Source organism: Megalops cyprinoides, chromosome 11 (genome assembly GCF_013368585.1).
Source record: "Megalops cyprinoides isolate fMegCyp1 chromosome 11, fMegCyp1.pri, whole genome shotgun sequence".
NCBI classification, from domain to species: domain Eukaryota; kingdom Metazoa; phylum Chordata; class Actinopteri; order Elopiformes; family Megalopidae; genus Megalops; species Megalops cyprinoides.
In genome coordinates this window covers 4035768-4055469 of record NC_050593.1, presented here as the reverse complement: position 1 = coordinate 4055469, position 19702 = coordinate 4035768, and the positions used below count along the sequence as shown (strand labels likewise).

Here is a 19702-nt window from a genome sequence, read left to right as displayed (position 1 = left end):
TCATTTATTATAAATTGACAAGGTCCAGACTGAGATAGCCATAACTGATGATGCAGTTGTTGTAGGACCAAAATTAGGTCAATTCCTTCCTGTGACTGGAGTGATTGATGGCACATTCTTGATCAATTTCAACTTGATCAATTTTTTTTAGATAAGTCGGAAGAAAGAGACCTCAATAACCATGCCTGTCTCTATATTATGGTACCGCCTTGGCTGTGTTGGTGGTGTTGGTTGAAACAGTGAGTCATGGCGGGCTATGTGATTACAGCCTGTTACAAAGTCCCTAATTAGTTTATTGAATTAATGGAATGCCCATACATGACCCCAGAATGAAATGACATTCATTGAGAATAACGAATTCTCTTTAAAAAAATAAATCCTGATGTCAGAAGGTTTGACATGACATGGCTGGCCTGCAAGTGAGGGCAAACAAATACCTACACGACTAAGAGAAGGCCGTATTGTCTTGTTTCGGAAAAGTCAAGTGGATAGTAGATCTTCAAAGGTAGATCTAAACCAGAAGAGGAACCAAAATGTGCAGTATTAGAGAAAAGGTTAAAACAGGACATTGCTTTAACCAGACTTCAACCAAAGAAGGGCTACATTACCGAAGTGGTCTGTAGAGACAACACGGATATCTGTTCGCTGGATCCTCTTCTTTCGCAATGCTGCTTTCAGAACAGTGTTGTTCTCCAGGATAAAGTAGTCTGTATGGAAAAAATTTGTTATTACTTCGTCAATATCTGAGTAGATATCCACTCCAATCCAATATCTCAGTCACATCTTTGTTTGTGACACGGCCAACACATTTAGCAGGAGACAATAGTATGTACTCTCTCACCATGAAAGTACAAATTAAAAAAAGCATGTGTATATACATTGAATGGATCTCAGCAAGCATGCATCAACATCTTTTCAGGTGGCAGTTTACTGTGCTTGAAATGGTGTAGGTGTAGGTGAAGTGAAATTGAACAAACGGGAGTCCGTTAGATGTACAATAATTTTGCAGGATAGAAAGATGGCAGAGGCATGTGAGGCTCTTGGACTGGAGCATGCACCATCGGCAGAGACCATACACAGCTGTGGCCTTGGCTTGTATCAATGGCAAATGAAATGCAGTTAATGACAAGAGTTCAGCACAATCTGCACTCCATATGAACAATAGGTTTTTAGGACTGTAAATTTAGATCAGTGCCATTTTTGAGAAAACAGTTTTTGCAAATCTGAGCCAGAGACAGAATTGTTTTGTTGTGACCAATGTTTCATCATCATTTTCATATTATAGAAACATGAACAACACATCCACCTTTCTTTAATATAAAAAAACCAATATCTTTCTAATTATAAAACCAGAGGGTGCCCCAAATATCCCAGCTGTTATTCTATGTCCTGCACAAATAACCCTCAGCAAATTGCATTTCGTTTTTCGAGCAGCTGTTAACATTTCCAACAAAATATTGATATACATCCAAGCACATAACCTCAAACCTCCAGTGGTCAGCTAACAGATTCCTATTTGAGATCTAGACCTAAAATGGGAGATTGAAATCAATACTCACTATTAGCATTATTAAGACTGTGCAGGATTACAGTCGGTACTCCGGGACCTGTTTTAACAAAAGGAGACACAAAATGTTTCCACCACTCTTTTTCTGTCTTTTTGACATTTTTAATCAAAACAATGTGTATACTGTGTGTGTGTGTGTGTGCGTGTGTGTGTGCGTGTGTGTGCATGCGCATGCATGTGCATGTGCATGTGTGTGTGGTGTGTGTTTGTGTGTACATAGAGAAAAAGAGAGAGGTATATAGTGCTGGTTATTATAGCACTGTGTGATGGACTGTTCAGATGTGGTCTTTTGTTCTCTGTGTTGTTCATTTCTCCCTTACTAATTGCTACAGTATGCAACCCATACTGAATATACACCACCTGTGGGTCTGATGGGCTTCAGTTTTTCTGTTCATGCACTCAATCATGACATTGGCTGACTTAATAAGCTTCATTATTGTAGGTAGTCATGAAATAAGCACTCGGTACATTACTTGGTAATGGATGGTCTATAGAAACCTTGCCATTTTCAGTAAACAAGGCCGCATTCCCTGATACAGCGTGAATCATGTTTGGCCAAGTCCTGGTTTAATCTGTTATTTTATGTGACCATGCAATCAATTAATATATAATGCACTGGTAAGTTATTGGTGATTTAATGAGCCATGGAAGACCTGGGTGATTGAGGATTTCTTAATGTATAAACTGTCAACTCAAGGCTTTCAATCACAGACATCATAGTGACCATTAACCCCTTAGCCTGGCCATAAAAAATCAATACATTTTCTGCTGTTTAATACCTCTTCCAGGTAAGCTAAGCATATCTGGTCTATAAATTTCCATCAACCTCTTAGTTACTATATTGAGTTGGCAGTGTGCTGCTGTACTTATAATCTGGTGCTTGGCTCATAACCCAAAGGTTTCATGGTCAAATCCTGGGTGTTGCACTGCCATTTCACCTTTAAGAAAGGCCCCAAAGATGAACTGTATAACTGGATAATGTGAAAATGCAACACATTTTTCCTTGGCACCCACTAAGTAAATAAGTAATGTAAAATAAACAAATTGAACAAAACTCTTATTTTGCCAAGAGGATGAACCACCTTGGACTGTGAGCAACCACTGCCTTTCTTTCAAATTCTTACTCATGCAGGAGACTGGGGCCCTGAGCTTTCAGCTGCCATCATGCTCTGCTCAGAGATGCCACTGGAGCAGCGAAGTCCTACAGACAAGGGCGACATCTACATTACTCTAGTGAGAGATGCAGTTATATTAGCCTCGTTTGACCATATCCTGCATTACATCTTAATAGAAAAAAGGTTAAAAAAAATACTTCATAATCATCAACATATTGTCAGACTAAGTCATTGTGTCCCACCCACGGCTTCGTGATAGTGTAGATGACACACAAACAAAGGTTAATAACATATCTCTGCCTACATAGTCATTTTCAGCTCTGAAATTGGTCCTGCTTGCTCAAGGTGACCAACGACTTCGAACACTGTTTATATTGTAATTGTAATTTAACAGTAAATCTTTTGCCAGTGTCGACTAACGTATGAGGCTTTTAAGCTAGCCAGTAATCGATCAAGCAAATGTTTCATTAGGCATGCTCACTTAATGACCTTTCATCATGATGCTCATGGATTTTTTTAATTAAAAAAGATAATAAACTATAATTCAAAGCATCAAGGTAAAAAACATGATTTCAAAAAGCTATAAATTTCTGTGGAAATTACAACTTCATCACAAAGGGCCGTGCTGCAATAACATTCCACTTTAAAGCTTTTATGAAACAGGGCCTTTTAATATACATTTTTTCCCTACAATATCATTTGACAGCATTATAACCTAATGATAGTTTTATGGGGTACAGATAATCCAAATGTAACAAACACAGTAATGTGTTTAACAAAAAAAGCAATGTGGAATTGTATTTCCTTGTATACCAGTCTTTACTACTCATCAACAAAGGAGCAGGTTTTTCAATCACTTACATGCACACTAAAAGGGATGCCACTGGCGAACACAATCTGTTGTGACATCTGATAACAGCTGAAGAAATCGAATTCCTGGTTCGCTTAGATAATGTTTAATTTTATGCGCTGCCTTTAAACGGGAATGTTTCACGCAATGATAATAGATTGCTGGGGGTGTGACCCCAACAGCCATAAAAACTGGTGCATAATTCCTACTGACAAACATATCCACTAATTGCCATCATAAAGGAACTTTATTATCGCCTTGTTAATTGAATTATTCCTTCCGGCCGTGTCGACTGTCGAGCATGTCGTTCACACCAGTCATTTTCATGCCAGGTTTTGTCATGGGATATAGAAGTAACTGTCCTGGTGAGTCATGTACGTCTCTCTCCTCAAGCATCAAATGTGGTGCGGGTTCCAGCAGCACATCAAGTCGCCAAGTCGACGTGCACATCAGACGAGATGTGTTGGCTTCTGTGTGCATTGTCGCCCAGGAAAACGGTGGAACAAAAGCAGTGCACTTTGGGGACTGGGGGGCGGGCTCCCCGACTGATGGGTGCTCTCACTCCAGCCCCTGTGGCATTAGTCGGCGGCGGCGCACCTCCTACCTTTGCAGTGCAGGATGATGTGCTGCAGGACGGGACTGACATCTGCGTCAAAGAATGTGCAGTGTGCCTTGCTCAGCTCGCACGTCAGACAGCGGCGTGGGAACTGGCCAATGGCTGACACGCTTGCATTGGGGAGAGACACAGCACACCTCTTAACATCCCCTCTCCACTGCCGACACCCTTCCAACCATGCCTCGTGTCTCTTAACTACTTCCGTAATTCAAAGTAAGATGACTCCTATGGCATTATGTTGGATGTTGCACATTATTTTAATCAAAGACAAATAGTAGGAAACCTTTTTCATACTAGTAGTTTCGTTATTAAGATCATTCAGTAAAATCACCTCTAATCGATCAGTTATGTTGCTCATTCAAACTTTCTCACACAGTGAAACAGTATTCCCCAAGGATGATATGAAAGGTATTATGTCACGGAGAGAAGACTTGCATTTGATGAATGGTCCTGAAGCATCAGTGTCCCTGCCATGCACTGTTCTGGCTCAGAATTAAAAGTGTTCTGATTTGAAATAAAATGGTTATTTTTAACTTTTTACAATATGCTCTTTGTGGGAATTACCTGTATAGCTGTCTCCATCGCGGTGAATGTTCTGTACTGAGGAAGTATCTAATGGGAAAAATGAAAATCATATGACATAAACAATTAAAGGGTAATAAAAATACTGATTCATGGATTGAATAATTGCTTGATTTTTCACTGTCAAATTTGTTTTACATCCCACAAAATTTATGCATGGCAGCATAAACATATACAGCAAAAGAGTTAGGCAGCAAATGAGGTTTGTTATATATGCTAATTCTGTGACTCATTGGTAGCATTGTTTATCATATTTCAGTCCATAAAAATGATTATTTAAAATAAATATTTGATAAATATTTTAGATATTGATGCAGTTTATTTCCAAACACTTACTAATGCATTCCATAAAACATACAATTGTTGTTAGGTTTTCTTTAGATATTAATCTACATATAAATGTTACTGTACAATGAAAACCTTACCACCTATTCATTATCTGCTCACTACTTAGTAACTGTAATCAAAAATAGGTCATACTCAACACATGGTGCCATATTTATTAAGATGTTCTTTAAAGACATTACTATTGACATTGGCCTTCATAACAAAGTATAGCTACAAGCTACCATTCCTACGTCAGTATCCCTTACATACAGTTCACTCATGACATTTACTCTACTTCTTAATTCCACCCTCTCTGAGTCTGCATGGGCTTAAGGGAAACTAAAAACGTAAAACCCTTCTTCTCTCTGTTTCCACTTCATGCATGATTTAAAGGAAGCTCAGAACACAGCCTGGGGGGGTGGGGGGTTGCAGCGGCGCCAGATGCGTCTGACAGAATGCACTCACATGTGCTGGCTGCTTTCATCATAAGCTACAATCTTGGTCACCTCCCAGTTCCCCGAGGTCAAATGTCGGACGTCACTTTGATCGGCTCTGGGCTGCAGGAAGACAGAGTGAAATGATGGAGGAAAAGAACGAATCCACACTCAAACAGAATACCACTGAGGCCCGTTCCATTTCAATGACTGTCAGGAATGCCATTTCATATTGACAGTGAGAAACAGGGTACAAACAATATTATGCAAACAATACGATTAAGAGATCAATAAATATAAAGAGTAATGCTCCGAAAGTCCTTTTTTATCTATAGATAACCAGTTTCATAGTTCTTCTAGGCTCCACCCTCTCATCCAAATAAGGCCACAGAAGAACTATGAACTATGAGCCACAGTTCCTGAAAGAATATAAATGTGTGCATATAAATGTGGGGCTGAAGCGCTCTCACCTGTGTGGTGAACATGGCGATGTGATGGAACTCTCCTCTGCCTCCCTGCTTCACTGGTACTGTCAGGAAGAACTTGCTGCCATCCCTAGAGAACACTGGCTCCTGGTTCTGCGGAAAGGACAGGGAATCAGCATTAATTTCTGCATATCAGTTCTTTGGTGACATTTCACTGACACTGTAGGCTACATTATGTGGTAAGAATTTACATGCTGAATATTAATGAAATGACATAATAACTGGTTAATAATATATCATGGAATTACAAAAAAGACCTTCATCAAAGAATATATATATTTAATTGATTAATTAATTGAAATATATGTATGTAAATATTAATTACCTGTTTGGAAAGCCAGAGTTCGGAGGTCTCTTCGTGTCTCTGAAACAAACAAATCGAGAGTGCGGTGTCATTTCCTGCTGCTGGCATACACCCTACTGTACTGTGCTCTTCTTTATGTATTAACCCCCTTTGTCCAACTAAATGCATCAGCTGGCCAAAATGGCCTTGTCCTGAGTAAGGGCGGCCACTGTGCAAACCGACAGCAACAACCACTAAGTAAAACTCTTAATCACCGTGGGATTGCTGCTCTGAAAAAGCTCAGGTGGAGCACAGAGCACACAATTTTGGAGACTGTCGCTGCGTCTTGGGCTTAGTCTTTGGCTGGGATCAAAGGGATGGGTGTTTGAATGCTCCCCGTGTCCATTCTCAGAGACCGCCTGGCTCTGTCCTCTGCTCCATGCATGCTCAGAATTGCACAAGTTGCACTGGTGCATTGCTTGATTATTATTAGCATTATTTATGTGGCAGGGGTCTTTATCAGGCTGGTTGCTAGGAGACACGAGAGCTGGACATGGGGCCAAGCATGGAACAGTCCCAATTTGCCTGGAGTGGGAACTGCTAACCACATTCTAAAGTACAATCCAGATTCAATTTCATTCGCAAACATGTTTCGTCCCTTACTTTGAGAAACAAAATTAAGGCAAGAGACTTTCATTTCATCTTTACTTTAACTTTTTTCTGCAAGCCAATTTCTGCACTCACCAAACTTGTCATGTTCGGAATCTACTCCATTTCTCAAACTTAAGGAAAACACAGGCAGATTGATTCTGGGCCATGAGAAAGCTAGCTAAAGACAACCGGTAAAATGTTGATTCACCCCTCCCCCTCACCCCCCATCAATACAGTCTGTCTGAAAAGGCCTGGGACACAGACCCGCCCACCTTGACACAGGCCCCAATGTTGGTGTCACACACGGTGAGGATGGACACATTCTGGGCCCGGTTCAGCCACCTCACCGCCGCTTTGGTTGTGCTGATCCATTTCACCATAGTGACATAGTGATCCCTGGGGGGCATTGTGGGTGACAGAATTGCATGTTAGTGCTGACCAGAAGGAAATTTCACATGCCTATATCGTATGGCAATTATGTTACAGTAATGATAAAAATCAGCCATGATGAATAACTGATACTGTTTTGTTCAGTTGCTATAAGCACTTTCGGCTTAAGCTCAAATAAAAATTAATACTATTATAACCTGAAACCAGCTAAATATATGATAATATGGATAAGGGCAGCTAACCATTTGTAATGATTTCTGTTTGAGGACTTTAGCCATGAACATAAATGGAAAAGTATCTGCAAGCTAGCTTCCAAAATAAGTGACACCATTAAGACAATATTCCTGGACCTGATGAAGATTGGATTATGGTTGAAACACTGTCCTTTCTTGCTTAATAAATCATAAATCACTTATTTACATAATGTTTATTGGCATGCAGGTATTTTTCTTTTATTGTTCTTTCCACTTTTGTCTTGCACCTGAGAATATTTGATTTTTTTTTTTTTTTTTTTGTGTAAAGTCTTTGTACCAGTGAATATAATACAGCAACAACAGCAAGGTAGGACTGTGAACGTTATTGGCATGATGCAGCCTTCAAAGAAATATTGGGTTATGTATAATTGCAGGAAGATTCAAAATGATTGTATGCTCCAGGCACATTATCTGTATACAAATATTGGCAGGAATTTGCACAAAAATATCTGCTTCAGTGACATTTCCTGTGCCAGACACCATGGTCCTTTGGCACAGCAGGTGCCAGTGCTCCCCATAGAGACAGTATGCTCTCTGTCCCAAAGGTCATTCACAAACCATCCAGTTGGATCAGCATCAATCACACGGTTAAGTTTCCAATTTCAGTTTTTACTCATCTACTCCTGTTCCAATCTGCTGATGATCTGTGCACCCCTATCAGCTATCCTGAACACTATTCTGTAATTCAATTCAATGATCTGTAATTCAGTGATTCAAGGACTTACTGCAATTAACATGTTTTGAGATCACGCTCCTCTGAGATTGCATGCAAAGGGTTCATAAATGATAATACTGTGTGGTGAAGGGCTCTCAGCTGCATATATCATATTCATATTCATATACCCATATTTACTCACAGGAGTAAGACTAGTTCTGTGAAAACCTGAAAAGCATTATAAAAATTAGGAAAAATTGTTGATAGACTAAATAAAATATAAAATGTTGAGAAAAACAACTCTCGAGCACCCCAGAGGGAGTTTTGGAGCCAAGGCCCTAATCTGTTGGAGTCTTATGGATGGCTAGCGTTGTGCTGGGTTTTTGCTACAACCAAATTAACATGGCTTAACTGGTACAGTTCATTAATAACCAGTATACGCTGATATATTTTCCAAAGTATATTTTGCTAATGTATCTGAACAGATATGGTCTTCAGTCTTCATTTTATCATATTAAATACAAATCAAATAAAGAATTGTGGTAATAAAGGTAATTAAGAGCAGCAAACCACCAAAAACACCTGAACTCCATGAACTGAGCTGCTGATACTCATGACTGAAACACATATTCTGCTCCATGCAAACACAGGGAACTGTACCATGAACACTAAGAGCACAGGGCCAGGGGCGTGGCCCTCACCTGACTTTCAGGCCGTCTGGAGGCGTGAGCTCCTGTGTGTGGGTGGGGCCGTACAGGTTCACCACGTAGAGCCTCACCATTGGGTTGGGTTGTCCAGCCTGTCGATGCAAAATTGCCAAGTTAACTATGTCAGATGCATGCCTATGCTTTTGTGATGCTTTCTCCCCAATTTCAGTAGAGGTAAAAAAGCCTGCAGTGTGCATTTTCAGTCCAGATTCCTTCACTGTGACTACAAAATAGAACCATTTCCTCATAAGAGAAAAAAATAATTTAAAGATTCTTTTTTAAAAAAAATTCTAGATGAGATGACATTTATTGCAACACTTACACCTCGCTAATAAAATAGCCTTCTTCTCACTGAGAATTATATTTGTAAAAACTCGATATTGGGAAATTGCAAATTCTGTAATTGATAATTGAGACCATGAGAAAAATAAAAGAATTGTATATCGCAGTGTGGGTGTTTTGTCTCAGGTCCTTACATTTTGAAATGTCCTATGGTTCCATGTTAATAGCAAACAGAAAAAACACAAAACAATCCCCATTTAGTAGGCAAGGCCTTGAAGAAAGGGATTAGACTTTGTAATGAGGGCTGCGCAATCTTAAGCACTCTGGTATCACCGCACACCCACCTGGAAGTGCTCGAACACCTCTCACCCTTACTGTGTAATTAATGAATCACTGCACCACAATGCACTTTTCAGCCAATCAGGTCACTCCACAGACAGCGTTTTCTCAGCAGAAACTTGCGTCTACCTCTCCATCCAGCTACAACACCAGAGATACCATTTTCTGTGATGATTTATTTAGCCTAAAATTCCAGTCAAATGTGCGCCTTGACCTTAACCTTTAAGGTCACATTTAAGCTGTTGTTACTGTTGTTACTATATATATATATATATATATATATATATAAATTATGTATATGCAAGAATGAGTTGCAGTTGGATTGAACGTCAGCTGTAGTTTTCAATCTTTGTTGCTATGGGTGATAAATACTTGATTGGCTGGATGACAGGCCTTGACACAGAAAGGGTGAGATCTTAGATTCCACCTGGCAATTACCACCACCATGGTGGAGGTGGCCATGGAGGAGGAATGGAACAGCCGGCTGTATGTGCGGCGCTGACCTTTTCCTCTGGTCACCCACTTTGAAAAATCTGTTCCTGCTTTTTTTTACAGCAAAATGGATCTGGCACTGAGGCTTGAATGCCACATGCCAGCCTCAGTCCTTCAGTCCATCACACCCAGCAGGGCTCGATGGCATCTACTTAAACTCACGGTCAAAAAACCAGGGACACTGTGAAGCCTGAATGGTTGTCGACTAGGCATGGGATCTGACAGAATGGGAGGGTGAGCCCAGGATATGTGCTCTCCATTGCAATTTGTCCTTACAAAACCGTTGTCAGTACATACTATGTTCAGTTCTGTTGCCATGGGGGCAGGCCCTGGCCCCTACTCTAACTCATCAGTTAAAAAACTGAAAGGTACGCACTCAAATCTAGACATACACACAACTATATCGCAACCTTTAACATATTCAAATACATGCAGTGATCTCATAATGTAATTGTAATGAGGTAATCTGGCACATTTTAACATTAGGTCATTCTGGGGGGATTGGTGCTCTTGGGAAATGGTTGTCACAAAATCGCAGACCTGCAGTTCCCTCGAGAAAAGCCACAAAGTCATTATTGGTGACGTTTTTGCTGGTAGTCCATGCAGGGCATTGACAACGGCATGGCAAAACATATTAAAATGTAATAATATTAAAGTTTTTTCAGACAAGCAGCAGATGAGCCTATGAATCCACACACTGAAATTTGTGTCTCGGATTGGTAATTAAAGTGGATTAAACACACTGCAATCACGTACATAGCCTACAATGAACTCATTTAAATGATAAAAAGAGCACACTATGCTATTTGCAATTGGAATGGAATAATAATAGATAAGCAAGCTTTCAGTCTGTGAGTGAACATCCCTTGAGTTATTATTTATTCATATTTGCTGCTTTTAGCATGAAATCGCAAAGAGCAGGTTATGTGTACTGTCCTAATAACCACACAGTAAATAATATAACAAAGCTTAAATGTTTTAGAAGTTTAAACTGAGGGATATTTTCAAATAATGACATTTTTATTTGAAAAAAAGAAACAGTTAAAGACAGGAATTCCCCTTGGATCCAAAGATTTAATAGCAAGTTAAAACAATAATTGATGCTGAAGTGCTGGCACCACTCCAGAGTCTATATGCTGGCATTTGTCATTAACTTTTAACTGATACTGCCCCCCCCCCCCCCCCCCCCCACAGGTCAGGACTTACCTTGGGGTAGGGGTATTGCTTTCCTTTAGGGTAGAGAGTGCCAGTGAACCGTGGGAGAGCCATATTGGGGACCAGGGTGTCATTGATCAGGAGGAATGCCAGCCTCTCTCCACCTGGAGACCACCAGTGTGCCACATGGGACTGCAGGATTTCCTCTGAAGAAAGTCAAACCCCGACAGTCATCAGTCACTCACCACCCTCACACATTTACCATAGTCACTGGGATGCATACAGAAGGGGTTTATGGGAAATTAAGTTTTTTTTTTTTTGAAATAATCAAGCTATAAACTCAGGACTCAAACTCCCATCAACATCTGTGTTTTGTTACATTTTTCCACTGAAACACAGCCCCAGGGGAAAGCACAGAGATATACAACACCCCCTTCAATGGCATCCACAGACTCTTCTGTTATCAACTGGCAAGCTATCACTGTGTGCCATTGGCTTTTATACAAATATCACAATATCACACTGACTCAGGTAGAGCGTGAGGATCAGGCAACTTACACAGGAACCAAAACCAATGCAATTTATGTTATGTTTAGCCAAATCAGATAAAAAATTGTAATTATCATTGACTGGGTGTGTCTCTGCTCAAAAACTCTGACTGCCAGTGCTGACCTTTTTTTTTTTTTGCTGTAGAGGAAAAAAAAACTTGGTTCCTCAAGCTGCACCCATTCACTTCCTTCCCAAACTCTTGTGAGTAACACAAGAAGGACCAACTCACTGAGGACATGCTCACCGCATGGAGATTGCAGTGAGCAAGCAGGTCGATTTGCACAGAAGGATGCCCAAGGTTACTCTGGCCCATGAGGTCAGAGCGGAACCACTAATCCCTCTATCTTTTATGCTCTCAAGTTTACCCCCCCCCCCCCCCCTTCCCAGTAGTAGTTTCACATCTTAGAACAATTTGGGTGCTGACGCTACAGAATCATCTAAAATTGAAGCAGAACCAATGAATGCACAGTGCAAGAAGAACAGGTAAGCCAGTGAAATTCATTCATCTGTCCCAACTGTGCACTGTCTAAAGTTAGATCAATTCATTGATCTACAAATATAAAGTTATTTTCTGCTCTTTAGTTGGACTTTGGATGCCATTAGGGACAAAGAGGAATTTTTCCTCTTTCTTCCTCAGTGAAGTTTGAGGGATTTTTGGTGCAGATGTGTGCTTGTGAATGTGTGTGTGAGTGTGTGCATGCATATGTCTGTCAGTACTGCATGTGAATGTGTGTGTGTATGTGTGTGTCAGTACTGCATAAGAATGTGGGTGAGTGTGTGTGCGTGTGTGTGTGTGTCAGTACTGCATGTGAATATGTGCGTGTGTGTGTGTCAGTACTGCATGTGAATGTATGTTTGTGGGTGTGTGTTTGTGTGTGTGTTTGGTGGGGGGTGGTCTCTCTCCACAAGAAAGTCATTTATATGATGTAACTACATATAACTTTATAAAATGTAAAAGTTGTTCCAATAAGACATCCATCTGTCATGAAGGACATTCATGAAGTATATGCCAAATGTTCTGTGACAGCCACACCAACAATAGCAGCAACTGTCGCATCGCTGAAGCATTGGCTGGACATTGGCTAATCAAGTGTCAGAAATCTATAATTAAGTGTAATTGCAGAATGTCGTTTTACAGTCAAATTGTCCATCCTGTCCAGGACTTAATGCAATGCTGCCTAATCTCCCTATTATATGTGTGTATGGGTGAAATAATGAGTAGCTCTCCCCCAGATTTAATTAACTTTGCTGCTCAAAATCTGCCAGTTTGTACGCATTTATATTCAATCATTGTTTGGGAGAAATTTAATAATATGCTCGGTACTTGGCACTAAATTAGCACTTTATTCCTGTTCTCCCTGGATGGCAAACTCAGTCACCTATGACAGGAGGAATATTGGGATATTAATATGCATGCAGATTTTTTTTCCTCTCCATCTTTTTTTACCTTCAAACAGTGTCCTCATGGAGGTACTTAGACCAGGGCTGGCGCTATGTGGGTGCTTAGGGGTGCACTGTACACCCAGACGGACCTCAGTGCACCCCCAGTTGCCTTGTTATATCCCAATGTCTACAGTACATTTACAGCACAGTATTTATTACTTTTTAAGATGACTTAGACTCTAGATTCTGTGCAAGGCAACACACTCAAATTTTTTGACAAATTGTGTGAAGGTTTGGATTTAATTCCAACAGTGACACATGATCCTCATACAGAGCTCCTTACTTATGGAGACAGTTGTCTGATTTATACAAAAGATCTGAGTGGAGCAAACTTTGATAAATTTCCTGTGGGAATGTTTTTCAATTTAATATTTGAGTTGGGGGAGAGAAAAAATCAAGTTCTGCAACAGTTGCAATCTCTATAAACAAGTATTGCTTTCCTACAGACAGATTTTTATAATGAAACAAGTTCTGGTAATGAAATATTATAAAATGCTGTTGTGGTGCTTTGTAAATGGTCTTAAGATATTTTCTAAAAGTTTCCAAAGTTTCCAAACTGTGTGAAAAGTAATGTAAAAGACAAGGTATTTTTTTTCTTAAATCAATGAATTTAACTTTAAACAAATTTAACTGAGGTCACCATGTTGACCTTGACCCCAGTTATCACGGTTACAGCTTGTTCTCAGATTGACCATGAGGCCCTTTCAACATTTCAACATCTGGGTGGACAGTTCAACATCCCTCTAGGTTTCAGTGATAGGCTGCCTAATAGGTTGTGTTTCTCCTGTTTCATATGTATGTGACAAACAATTTACAGAATTTCGAGCACTGACCTTGTTCCCCTGTACCCACCTTCATACAGCCAGTCTGCAATCCCATTAAAGATGACCCCTTCCTTCCCTGAAGATGTCAGGCGGAGGGAGTTGCTCTTGACTTCTGACTGGTAATAGATGTTGTTTTCAAAGATGTAGATCTGGAGAATGAATATGCTAGGAGTTGAGTTTGACCTTCCTGGTTTTTATTATACTGCTAAAGATGTTTAAAGATTTGTCTGTTTTGTTAAACCTGAACATAGTTTCAAGAAATCAGCAAATTACATATACAGTGTACTCACACACAAGAAGGCCCACACATTACCCACATACTCTGCTCCAATCTATATCTGGTGAGATCACCCCATTTCTTTCCTCATTTATCAATTCCTCACTAATCTCTGGTACTGTCCCCACAGACTTCAAGAAAGCTCTGGTCACACTACTCCTGAAGAAACCATCCACTGACCCATCAGATGTTACAAACTACCCTGGAACGTGCAGTACTTAACCAACTATCCCCTTTTCTTCTTAGGAACAACCTTTTGGACCCCCATCAGGTTTCAGAGCTGGCCACTCAACAGAAACCGCACTCCTGGCTGTGACAGAGGCTCTCCATACTGCTAGAGGCTCCGACTTGTCGTCTGTCCTCATCCTCCTCGACCTCTCCGCTGCTTTCGACACAGTCAACCACCAGACACTAATATTAAAGCTGTCTGAGATGGGCATATCTGGAACTGCCCTCTCCTGGTTCAAGTCCTACCTGACTGGTAGATCCTCCCAGATCTACTGGAAAGGCTCCACCTCTGCACCCACCTCCCTCACTACAGGAGTTCCACAGGGTTCAGTACTGGGACCCCTACTCCTCTCAATTTATATCAACTCTCTTGGCTCAGTTATCAAATCACATGGCTTCTCCTATCACTGCTATGCTGACGACATCCAACTCTTTTTCTCTTTCCCTTCCTCTACCTCCCAGGTCAACGAAAGAATCTCTGCATGCCTGGCTGACATCTCCAAATGGATGTCATCCCACCATCTAAAGCTGAACCTCAGAAAAACAGAACTGCTCTTCATCCCAGCCGGCCCTTCTCCCCTGCATGACCTCTCCATCACCGTCAATGGCACCACAATACCATCCTCTCAGTCAGCAAAGAGCTTGGGCGTCATCCTCGACAGCAACCTGGACTTCAAGGAGTACATTGCTCGCACGTCATGGGCCTGCTGATTCCTCCTCCACAACATCAGGAGGATTCATCCGTTCCTGACAACATACGCGACGAAGCTCCTTATCCAGGCCACAGTTCTCCCTTGACTAGACTACTGCAACGCTCTCCTCGCAGGCCTCCCAGCCTGTACCACCCAGTCTCTCCAGCTCATCCAGAATGCAGCTGCCCGACTAATCTTCAACCTCCCCAAATTCTCCCATGTTACTCCCCTGCTTAAATCCCTCCACTGGCTTCCTGTCGCTGCCAGGATCAGATTCAAGACCCTGACCCCCGCCTTCTCTGCAATCAACAGGACAGCCCCTGTCTACCTCCAAGAACTCATCCAGCCCTACACACCAGCCTGACCCCTGCGCTCAGCAGCAACTGGATGCCTTGCTCCCTGCATGGTCAAGGCAGGAGGTGCTCATTCTGCCAGACATCGGCGTTTCACCTACATCGCTCCCCAGTGGTAGGTGAAACGCCTTCAGACGGGGTCTGGGACTCTTCAGACTCTACCTGGACTGACCAAGCACACAATTGCTGCCCCCCCCAATCAGTGCTGTCGTAAATTGCTGTGCTTTTTAAATTGTTTCTTGTTGCCGCCTTTATCCTAACGCTCATTGCGCCGTTTGAAGTTGTTGAAGTTTGCTGTTTGAAGGTGTATCGTATTAGTTGCCCTATAGGCTGTAATTGTACAAATCTGATAGTACTGTGTCCTCAAACAGACCTTGCTCTCAGCTGAGAACTGTCTCATTGTGGAACTGTACACATCCTGTCCCCGTACTGTCGCTATACTTACTGTATGCACTTTTGTACGTCGCTTTGGATAAAAGCGTCTGCTAAATAAATAAATGTAAATGTAAAATTACCCAACTGATAAAGCAAACTGACACAGCATATTTTTCAATTGAAATGTAACTTAATTAAAATTATTATACACATGTCAGACACATTCTTTCTCATATCCCAAACAAATCTGAAAGGCTATTTAAATAATTTGTACAACAAAACAACTTGACGGTATTTCTAAGCTAACAAAGCACAACAATGAAGAATTATTAGCAGGTGTAACTACTGTATGTGCCTTGTTGAATTCAAATTTAAAAACATCTGCCAATGAAAAAGTCCTGACTTCATTGTCAGTATCCAGAGTTTTTGGAAAGATTTTTGCATTCAAAATCATATTAAACATCCTCTATTGCCATGACACCTACAGTTCCTCTCATTGAATACTGTTGTATTTCAGAGTAATATAATAGTTCAAAAGAGGGCCTTTGTTCAGTTTTACAATGTGTTTGTCCTTACGCTTGAGATATGAATGCGGAATGTTGAATTTTTTTCCAGTAACTTATATAACATCACAAGTTAAGCTGCTGCTAAAACAGCTGAAAAGTGTAGGAAATGAAAATAAATAAATAAATACTTCTTTCCAGTCCATTATGTGAAGTAAAGGGCAAAGCGCACTAAGGTTAGACCGGGAGGAAGCTTTGATGTGAAACTCAATTTTGCGCTGATGTAGTCTGCCCCATCGGTCACTCATAGCAGGTTGAGCTGAGCGTTGTGGCTGGGGAACAAGGCCTCCCACAAGGTGATTTTCTGACAGCCGGGTGCTTGCCTTTGCCCTCTCTTCTTGCGATCACATGCATACGCATATACACACGCACACACACGAGCACACACACACACACACACACACACACATCCATGCATAAGCCACTTCTACAAGTTGGTGTACCACAAGCACTGACTGCCAGATGCCTCAAACGCAAACAATGCAAAAAAAAAAAACTCACCAGAAAACAGGATCAGCCACTATGGGCACAGGGTGAAGCCTGTGCCATGTCCACACCGAGCTGGGAGCCAGAGATAAGGTGCTGAGAATCCATGGCAGAATTACATTGCCTTATTTATTTGCATAGCTGGAGCACTTATCCAGGACAACTTACGCAGCTTATATTTTTACATGTACAGATGCATAATTTTTGTTATTGAAGTCATTCAGGTTAAACAGCAGTGCCCCATAACCGCTACGCTGTGCTGAACCAAGGAATCTGCTGCCCTCTTCTGCCAGTGTCCAACATGTCTCCTTGCTCTAAACTCTTAACAAAACTATTTCATCAAAGAGAGAACACCCACTTGCGAAAACCAGTCAGAGAAATGTCTCCTATGTATATGAAATAAGGACCATAGTGCCACTCCAGTGCGGTGGTATGGCAATGCCTGGGACCATGGAAATGTGGTTACACCAGGATTCAGCATTTTGGCTCATGAAACGGAGACATTTGTCACTTTGCCAGTGACAGATTGATCCAGTACACAAAACACCAGCTGCCAGCCACGTACCTAATCATGTAGGTAAATAGCATGTCCCTGATGCAGGGAGCAGCATGCCCCATGGTCGCTGTGGAACTTGACTTGTCATCAGGGGGTTGCAGTTTTGAAGCCCAATACAGGCAAATGACATGACTTGAATCATATCAGTAAACATCCAGCTACGCCGATAGACAAAAGGGAAAAATCAGAAATTGCCAAAGCTAAGGCATAATGATATCATTAACCATTAATGCCAGAAAGCGATGTCTATATGCATTACATTGCAGGCATTTAGCAGATATTCTTATCCAGAGCGATAAGATAAGTTAGCTTTAGCAGCTATGTTTGTTCAGGTGAACCGGATGGCCATTTTCGGAGTCAAAACTATAATCGTCCAATCCTCTCACTGTATTTCTCACTCGAGTGGTCACCATCACATTTGTCACCATTTGTAGGTATGGGGCTGCTTAAGTGGGGAGAGTGTGGGGGAAGACATGTGGAGCACTTTCCTCGTCGTAGTAGACTTTGAGATAAGTACAAATGAGCCATCTGCTACATGGGGACCAGGTTTCTGTGCCTCTGTGTTTGGCTCTCGCACACACTGCCACGATACGAGGGAGCTCGATAAGAGCAAAGCATACCACAGTCCCCTTCGCCCACTATGTGAGCAAGAAACGCTACCACCAAATGTACATGGGTCATGAAAAAAAATGACACACAATGCTCTGCTTCTGCTTCATTTCAGTCAATACGTACACACATATTTTTATCAGTGTGATGCTCCAAAGACTGACTCAACAGTGCAGCAGTGAGAGAGCAGTGCACCATGGGAAATAAACAGGGACTGGTATTTATTTATGGGGCTGGTTTAAGCTGCAGGGATGTCAGTGTGTGTTTGCGCACGGTTAATTGCAGACCAAGCTGTAGGTAAAATCACATTCACCTTATTTCTTTCTGAGTGTCAGTTACATGCAAATGCTCAACGGGTGACTCCGGACACTGAGTGCTTTCCTCCTCCCCCCACCAGTAATTATTTGTGTCTGGCTTTTGGTTCCTCCTCATCTTACAGGCAGCATGTTGCGAATATGATAATAACACTGATCATGTGCACTGCTGAGACAGCATTCATGTCACAATAACATTAACATGCTGAGAAGCATAACTGTTTGGAAACAGTGTGGGAGTGAACAATGGAGCACATGGCTTTAATACAATACAGCAGGAGGCACCACAGATATTAAATTTGTTGAACAGATATTCAGTTAGCTCATTTCACTGCAAATTCCATCTTTACCACTACTGAATGCTCTGGTTTAATAAACCCTCATGAATATTCATGAAGGGGCATAGCCCACAGACAGAACATTCATACCTGCAGCAACACATCAGCATAGACAGCACCAAAACCTCCTATTAATAACCGTAACCTGCTAGGCAAATGCAGAGCAAATTTGCATTGTTTAAATGTTAAGCTGGTTGCGCTCTCTGTGCGCAAATGCATAGTGCATAGTGCATTATAACCACAAGCACAGTACCACAGTACCACTACTACAGCAAACACTGCAGATATAATTTGTTTACTGCTACCACCACTATCAACAATACTATGTCCACTCTTACCAGTACTACTACTACTAATTCTACTCCTGTTATGTTTCCAAGAATGTTAAGAGTAATCAGGAGATGGCAAATTACTATACAGTACTCTGGAAGGCAGAAGCTCATAACCAACAAAGTGAGTGTTGTGCAGAGTTGTCTACATTATGTATGATAACCTTGTACTGCCATGCACACCTCCCCACCACATATCTCAGCTTGTTTGTAATCTAACTTCAATGCTCTTTGCCCTTAACTTAGAGAAACGTAATCAAGTATGTTTTGCCCCCAACCAGACCATTTTTCATTGCTTACCACATTGTGAGCTTGGCAGGAGATACAAGCAACAAAAGTGAAAGAAACCAAAGCTGATATGTGCACTTATAGGCAGTTGTAGCTCAAAGTTAAGAACAATGCTCAGGGTTATATCGAAGAGACCCTAGCTTGGTTTACCATGCCATTGAACTTGGTGTTGAAAAATGAATGATGCTCCTTGCTTTTTGGGTGATGTTCTTGAGATAAGACCCTCACAAAGACCAATTACTTGATAAATTTGAATGCAGTGTGGAACTCCAAAGCAACGTGTGAAAATTTGAT

General features: G+C 41.3%; 1 protein-coding gene across 2 annotated transcripts in view; it reads right to left on the bottom strand.

The window, feature by feature from the left end:
• LOC118786308 (inactive dipeptidyl peptidase 10-like) overlaps positions 1 to 19702 on the bottom strand; it is a 117698-nt gene that overhangs the window by 7605 nt on the left and 90391 nt on the right. For both annotated transcript variants that reach the window (XM_036541442.1, XM_036541443.1), the window contains 12 exons: positions 14029 to 14149; positions 11236 to 11390; positions 8911 to 9008; positions 7183 to 7306; positions 6302 to 6340; positions 5962 to 6069; positions 5523 to 5614; positions 4713 to 4760; positions 4137 to 4258; positions 1560 to 1607; positions 609 to 707; positions 442 to 511 (listed from right to left, as the gene is read on the bottom strand). In XM_036541442.1, the coding sequence (XP_036397335.1) occupies positions 442 to 511; positions 609 to 707; positions 1560 to 1607; positions 4137 to 4258; positions 4713 to 4760; positions 5523 to 5614; positions 5962 to 6069; positions 6302 to 6340; positions 7183 to 7306; positions 8911 to 9008; positions 11236 to 11390; positions 14029 to 14149 (1124 nt within the window). The remainder of the gene's footprint in view (positions 1 to 441; positions 512 to 608; positions 708 to 1559; positions 1608 to 4136; positions 4259 to 4712; positions 4761 to 5522; positions 5615 to 5961; positions 6070 to 6301; positions 6341 to 7182; positions 7307 to 8910; positions 9009 to 11235; positions 11391 to 14028; positions 14150 to 19702) is intronic.